Raw genomic sequence first — 7,872 nt, 5'->3', positions numbered from 1 at the left:
TTTCCAATCCCCCCTCGTCCCCTGCCTAGTCCTGTTTTTTTTTTTTTTTTATTCACTCTTTCATTTACAGAAAGAGCGAACATACAAGACAAAGAAAAGGTGCCATACCTGAGATTTGGAAAATTATCCAGCTTCACATGAGGAAGGGAAGGGAGAAGCAGCTAAATTCTCTTCTTTACTTGCATTTCTCACTCAAACCTCTTTTCCCAGTAACATTTGATCTTGGAAGAAACAAGAAGCCTTAAATGTGATCTTTAAGGCCAGAAGCTGTCAAACCATTTGGCAAGAAAGATTGATCGCACACAGACTTCCTTCCAGCTTTGTTTGGAGTAGAAGCAAGAAAATTAAAAACCTTCCATCTAACTACCGCGTTTGTGTGCCTGCAGTCTGAAAAGCCAGCTTAAAATAGCATTTTTTAACAGCGTCCAGAATTTTAATATTATCTCCTCTTTGTTTACAGCCAATAGATGTGTTTAAATGAAGGCCTGATAGTTGCAGAGCACAGGCAGACATTGCGTTACTGGGAGAGCAGCTCATGTATGTTTTAGGTGAGAGGGAATAATGGATTCACACAAAGAACAAAGAGGCACCTCTCTCTAATCTGCTGTATTTTTTAATTATAGATGTCAGACTATATATATATATATATATATATATATATATATATATATATATATATATATATATATATATATCATGTGTGTGTATATATGCGGTATATATGTGTGTGTGTGTATATATATATATATATATGTGTGTGTGTGTGTGTATATATATGTCTGTATATATATATATATATATATATATATATATATATATATATATATATATATATATATATATATACATACACACACACACACACACACACACACAGACAATAACAGCGTTGGCTGTGTGCAGTTGTGAAGATAATCTGGTTCTGGATCACCATGAGCTATCTGGGTATTTTGTAATATCTTGTATCTCAGCATGTTTTTATACATATATAACATTATTGAATCTGTTCATTTGTAACAGAATGAAAAAAGTATTCTATCTATCTATCTATCTATCTACCTATCATATTATCTATCATTCAATCAATTTATCCATCCATCCATTCCATCCATCCATCCATCCATCCATATGTAATGTATCAACCAATCATCTATCTATCCATCCATCTATCTCTATGTATTCTATCACAAGCCACAGAATTGGCTTATTCTTTGCTGGAAAAGAATATATATATATATGTATATATATGTATTTGTATGTAATAACACATAGGGAGCATTGATATATATTGTAGGAAAGCTAGATTTACATATAGTAGGCAAATAGATAAATACTGGAGTGCTAGGTTGGTGTGAGATAAGCACAAACTGAATAAATAGGAGAAAAAAAATGTCATGAATAGGAAAGAGCTGGTGTGTATAGGTACTTTACCACTGACATGCATGGGCATACAGATGTGTATATCTACCACACATAGATGTGTGATTATGTGTGTATATGTACATATATATGTGTGTATATGTATATATATATATATATATATATATATATATATATATATATATATATATATATATATATATATATATATATACACATAATGTGTCGGGAGGGATGCTGCAGATGAAACAATTGTGATGAAATAATAAATGGTTGGCAGATACAGCACAGATGAGGATGGAGAGGGTGGTCAGAGGTAAAAAGGCTGCATTGTTGTGGGAAACTCACCTCATCCTCCTCTCTATTCTCAGGCTTCTACCTTCTCCTTACTTCTACATAGGAGGTAGATCTGCTGTCATGTTCAGCCATTTTGCCAAGCTGTGAAATTTTCTCTTAGAAAAAAAAAAAGCATAACGTGCTCTCTCTCGCTTCCCATATGTGTGTCAGCCCCAGTCACAGTGAGCTCTGCCTAGCCTATTGTTCTCAGTACAGTACTGGGGAAAATAAAGAAATACATAAAACAAATCCTGAGATCTGTGTGCAGCAACACACACTGTATAAAAGCGTTTCCTAGATGTAGTGGAGCAAAATGAATCTAGAAGGTGTCTGGGTGGAAGTTCTTATGCCTCTAGAAACGGTGGGGTCTTTGGTGTCAAAACTTTGAAGATTAATGGATTACTTTGTTAATGACTTAAGGCGTCAGATTTTGGTTCTTTAAATGATTTGTGTGTAAAAAAACGCCTCCCTGACAGGCTGGAACAATGCAGTGAGAGAGGAGAGCAGCAGCAGCGGGCAGCACAGGCAGAGAGGGGAGGGCAGAAAATAACTATATATCTCAAAATATATTTCATGCAGGGGTGTTCTCCATATAGATACAGAATGTGTAAATAAAAACCTTGCTGGCTCACAATGAGGCGTTCCTTCCTGACTTTTTTGGATCAATCACACAGACAGTGGCTTCTTTTGATTAAACCCCAAATTGTCATTGGACAGGAGCAATCATGTGACAGCCAATTCGGTCCAATTTCAACCTTGTCTCCATGAATTCAATAGTTTAATAGTAGCACAGTCCCCATACGGCTGTAATCAGTGAATTAGAAAAAAAAACACGCCAGCAAAGGATTTTTATGATTTTTTTTTTCCTTTTTTTTTCGTCGTTACAGGGGCCTTTAAACGTAAAGGTAGGGGCGAACTTTTTTAAGAGGCTTTGAGGAGAGGGCCATGAATTACGAATTTGAGCGAGAGATTGGTTTTATCAATAGTCAGCCGTCGCTTGCTGAGTGCCTGACATCCTTTCCCCCTGTCGGTGATACATTTCAAAGTTCATCAATCAAGAGCTCTGCGCTTTCACACTCGACACTTATTCCTCCTCCTTTCGAACAGACCATCCCCAGCTTGAATCCAAGCAGCCACCCTCGCCACAGCCGACCCAAACAGAGCCCAAATGGTAACCAGGGCAGCCCCGTGCCAGCGGGCTCCCTGCCTCCGGAGTACCCCTGGATGAAAGAGAAGAAGGCATCCAAGAAGCCCTCAGTGCCTCCAGTGACCACTGCCCCGGCCACTGCAGCGTGCCTCAGCCAGAAAGGTCAGTGATCAGCCTCGTTCCCTCTCTGCCAGGGCTAGGGGGAGTCAGTTCTGTGGATTTCTCGTCTTTTACCTTCACTTTTGGGGTCTTTTAGAACTTTGGCTGACTATCAGACCCCTACTTGCCTGCTGTAACTTTCCTCATTCCCCTCTGGGTAGCTGGGACTGGGACTGCTAGCTATGCCATGCCACCCCGCCTGTGGAGCTTTCACCACTCCATTTCTTGATAAAATAACTACATGGGAAATACTTATGTATTAATTTTTGTAATGAACATTTGTGAGAAAGGAGTGGAAAAAAAACAATGGAATTTGCAGCAGCAAACAGGTCGGCCATTTTGTGGCAGAGGATAGTGAGGATCAGGGAGAGAGTTTCTGTACATTTAAAGTGTGCCTGGTCAAAGGGGGTGACTGTGTATTTCTTCTTGTTGGTTTTTGCAGAAATCATTGAGATTCAGGATAACAGTGGCGGAGGATCCAGGAGGTTAAGGACAGCATACACCAATACGCAGCTTCTGGAGCTGGAGAAGGAATTTCACTTCAACAAGTATCTGTGCAGACCGAGGAGGGTGGAGATCGCTGCCTTGCTGGATTTAACCGAGAGACAAGTGAAGGTCTGGTTTCAAAACAGGAGGATGAAACACAAGAGGCAGACTCAGTGTAAGGAGAACCAGAACGGGGAAGGTAAATTTAAAAGTTTGGAGGACTCTGACAAGAGCGATGGCGATAAGGAGAAGACTTTGTTTGAACAGGCTCTGAGTAATGTCTCTGGGGCTTTACTGGAGAGGGACGGCTACACTTTCCAGCAGAATGCCCTGTCCCAGCAACAGCCCCAGAGCCTACACAATGGGGATTCCCAGACCTACCCTGTCTCCCCTCTGTCCAGCAATGAGAAAAATCTAAGACATTTCCAGCAGCAGTCACCCACTGTTCAGAACTGTTTATCGTCAACAATGAGCCAGGACTCTGCAGCCGGCCTGAACAACCCCAGTCCTGAGGGCCTAGATGTGGCCTCCCTATCAGACTTCAATGTCTTCTCGTCTGATTCGTGTCTTCAGCTCTCCGACGCCGTGTCCCCCAGCTTGCCGGGGTCTCTGGACAGCCCGGTGGACATTTCCGCAGACAGTTTTGATTTTTTCACAGACACCTTTACAACCATTGACTTGCAGCATCTCAACTACTGATAGCCCTCGAAAAAGTAAAAACAAAAACTTCAGATTTTATTTTTTTGTTTTCTGTTCAGAATCCGGTGTTTTTATTTTATTTTTGCCCCGAGAGCCATTCAGTATTAAATGGCCTTGTTTTTTCTGTTTGTTTTCTTTTGACCATTGGAAGCAATAACGGAGGCCTAAGAAAGTGACTATATATGTAAATGTATCCTCACTTTCTTTTTATTTTTGTATCACATCGATGTCATATAAGTATTTTGGTAGAATAAATGATTATATCCTTATATCCGCAGGTTCCTTTCTTTTTCTTTTTGTTTTATTAACCCCCCCCCCCCCCCCCCCAGATTTTCTCGGCCACAGTATTAATTACTGCTGCCCACAGGAAACAATCACGAAAAATAATCTCACCAACCAATATGAATGTCCATACAAAGCAGAATATTACAAATGTACATATACAAATGATCTCTATTTTATTTGCCTTTATTTATTTTTTAACCAAACAATGAAGACTAGCTATAAAAAGTCTGTTTAGCCTTCTTACATCCCTACCCAAAGGGGAAAGCTTAAAATAGGGGTGCTTTACTTATCCGGGTATCTTAAAATAGCTCAAGTGATAGCCTTAAAAGTAAATAAATAAACATTTAATGCAAACGGCTTCTTGGTCGGTAAGAGGAGTTGAGTTTCTGTAAAGGTCCCAAGCATAAAAAAATTCCTAGGAGAGAAAATAATGTATTAGCAGTTTCAACGGCAGTTACAAGAGGCGACAGGCTGAAACATTATACTGCACAAGTGTACATGGATGTATAGAAAGGCGCTCCCCTCCCCCCTCCCTCCAGAAGGGTCCATCTATCTATCTATCTATCTATCTATCTATCTATCTATCTATCTATCTATCTGTCTGTCTATGGATATGTGTATCTATGGATATGTGAGTGTGTGTCATATATATATATATATATATATATATATATATATATATATATATATATATATATATATATATATATATATATATATATATATAATCCCATGCTGCGTTGCAGCCTATGCAATAATATCTGCATATGCTAGACGCAATTCTTCCTATACTCATAAATCAAATGCTTTCTATGAATGAGGATGTCATCGAGGAGATCAATTGCAGGAACACACACAACTCCGAAGCCCTGGCTACGCGTGGCTCTGGACTGGGGATTCCTCTCCAGAAGCTGGGAGCTAGAAGGCGTTCTGCCATAATTCATTTTTATTGCCCTATTAAAACAACAGCTCGGTTTTTACGGCGGCTGCTGTAGTAATAGGGGAGAGCCCGCCCTGTCCCGTCCTCTATCAGCAGCACACAGCCCGGATACTCCTACAGCACAATTACAAGCCTGCATCACTTTTATAAATCCCATTAATTACAATAATACACACGGATACAAATATACATTGTATTAACTCCTTCCTCTCTAGGCGATAGAAACTCCCGGATATAATCAGACACTCTTTTCTGGCTTTACAGCTGCCGAGATTAATTAAAGATTTAAATTGTATCAACTTTTTTTGTAACAGCTGCAAGTTTCCTTTTTACAGAGGTTAGTTTTAAGAAAACGCCGTTTTTATTTTTTAACTGCTAATTTTAGAATATTTTCCCACTCTTTCTTTCGCACAAAGGAATTCCAGAGATAGAACTGTCTAAAAAGACACATTCCTTTCATAGTTATGTACTATATCCATTAGAATATGCATTGAGCTGCGGGCTCCTGGGCGCAGATTCCCGGCTTTGTGGCTGACAGTTAGGACAATAGGACGTGTCCTTCTATGGAGGGCTCCAGTAGCAGCTCTGTGATGTGTACCCCCCATCCCTTCCATCACTGGCTATAAAATCTATTTCCACTGTTTAGTAAATAAAGATACCGATACACATAGCTCCTCCACTTCTTGGACATGGCTTTGCTCAACACTAAAGAAAATATATAACAGAGTACTCAGTAAGTGAATGACTCAGGACCGATAGGAGTAAGTAAGACACCAAAAGTGACCAAAAAGGAATAATTATATGTTGAAAAAAAATTATCTTTTTTTAGTATATATTTTTGAAATTCAAAGCTATTCTTAATCTGATAAACGTACAAATAATAATATCTCAGTATGTGTGACGCAATACTTGTGAGAAAACTTTTCAGAAAAACTAAAAAAATACATGTTTTAATGATTGTACGTAGAGAAGGGTTAACTTCAAGTGCTCATTGTAAAGGCTGTGTGGATAGAGAGATGGATTACTTTTTATGTTTAATTCTTGAGCACCTGATTGGCTGGTTGGAAGGAGCTCATGTCCCCAGTCAATCCGCACTTTTATGGGTTAAAACATCCCATAGCTGTGGCTTGTGATATATTTGAGTACTTTGCGAAGTATTAGGGGGATTGGCAGGAAGAATAGTTAATAAGGGAGGCCACACATGATATTTTAGTAGTCCAGCACAGATACTGACATACCATTCATTTTAAAAGTTTTTATCTATTGATTTGTTGTTGTGTTTTTTTGTTTTTGTTTTTAATTATGTCTTAAATTATTTGAGAGAAAACCTAACAGGGCATACAGATAAAAAGATAAACAAGACAACTAAATATGACTGTTTTCGGGATTTAGTAGAAGCACCTACATTTCACAGAGATATAGAAAAATTTACACATCCTAACAGTCCAGGCCTTCCTACAAGCCTAACCTTCACACTGCTTATGTACGTTTATATCACATAAAGAAAGAGGCGTTTGCAGCACTGGTGCTAGTAGTGGTATATTATTATCATTACGGTTATGATTATTGCTGTTATTATTATTAATATACCTTTCCACCACAGAGCAGCAAATGTCTTTATATGATCAATGCACACTTGTCAAGGCAAAATGGCTCAAGTTTGCTGGATTCCTGAAATGCGAGGATGGTGATTAGATAAATGAACATAGTGATGTTCTAGCGGCAGATCCTGCCCAGAAAACACACAGCCTGCCTACAAACAAGAGGCTCTGGTTCCCATAGATCGGCTAAGACTATGAAAGGCCACGCCTGTTCCTCTGACGTCACACCCTCGCCCCTGTACTGCGCAGGCTCCTGGTTGTTTTTTGTTGTCCAGGAATGGTGCTTATTGCTTTACAGAGTCCACAATACTCACAGCAAAATCTATCTTGCATGTTTTATGGCAATCTGAAAATGTCTTCTAGCCTTATTAGAATCATGAAAGGGCACTATATAAAGTAGAGACAAGTGGATTTTTCACGTGGTTTGAGAGCAAAAGCTGGGTGTGTAATGCAGGCTTTTGTGTAATGCACTGACAGGGGCCTAGGACACAATTCTTCGAGGTTTAAAGAGGAACTGTAGTGTAAATAACCTAAATAATAAAATTGCTTAATGTTTACAATATTCACTTCTAGATTATTTAATCAGCGTCTGCCAATTGTAAATGCTTTCCTTTCTCTAATTTACATTCTGAAATGTATTACTGGCGGTGACATCTTTAGTTCTGCCAGGTGATCTGTACGGAATGCTAGTGAGAGTTCCATGCACGTTCTGCTTGCTTGGCAGTTGGAAAAAAAGATTATTTCCCACAATGCAACAAAAGTTCACAGACAACAAACTGTCAGGACCATGGTCATGACATCACACTGTGGGAGGAGTTTCACCACAATATCAGCCACAC

The 7,872-nt window shown here is 39.2% G+C and overlaps 1 protein-coding gene across 1 annotated transcript; it reads left to right on the top strand.

The window, feature by feature from the left end:
- The first annotated feature begins 2,497 nt into the window (after positions 1-2,497).
- Positions 2,498-4,451, top strand: HOXA2 (homeobox A2). Its single transcript, XM_068238659.1, has 2 exons — positions 2,498-3,025; positions 3,465-4,451. The coding sequence occupies exons 1-2, from the start codon at positions 2,662-2,664 to the stop codon at positions 4,205-4,207; spliced, it is 1,107 nt and encodes a 368-aa protein (XP_068094760.1). The 5' UTR covers positions 2,498-2,661; the 3' UTR covers positions 4,208-4,451.
- Positions 4,452-7,872: the final 3,421 nt, after the last annotated feature.

Source organism: Hyperolius riggenbachi, chromosome 5, assembly GCF_040937935.1.
Source record: "Hyperolius riggenbachi isolate aHypRig1 chromosome 5, aHypRig1.pri, whole genome shotgun sequence".
In the NCBI taxonomy this organism is placed as follows: Eukaryota; Metazoa; Chordata; class Amphibia; order Anura; family Hyperoliidae; genus Hyperolius; species Hyperolius riggenbachi.
Note: the sequence above shows the minus strand (reverse complement) of the source record. Positions and strands in the feature narration are given on the sequence as shown.

Excerpts from the sequence above, each read along its gene's own strand:
- HOXA2 (XM_068238659.1), top strand. The coding sequence starts at position 2,662 with ATGAATTACGAATTTGAGCGAGAGATTGGTTTTATCAATAGTCAGCCG. Across the intron at positions 3,026-3,464 it reads AGCGTGCCTCAGCCAGAAAG|AAATCATTGAGATTCAGGAT; the intron begins GTCAGTGATCAG and ends TGGTTTTTGCAG.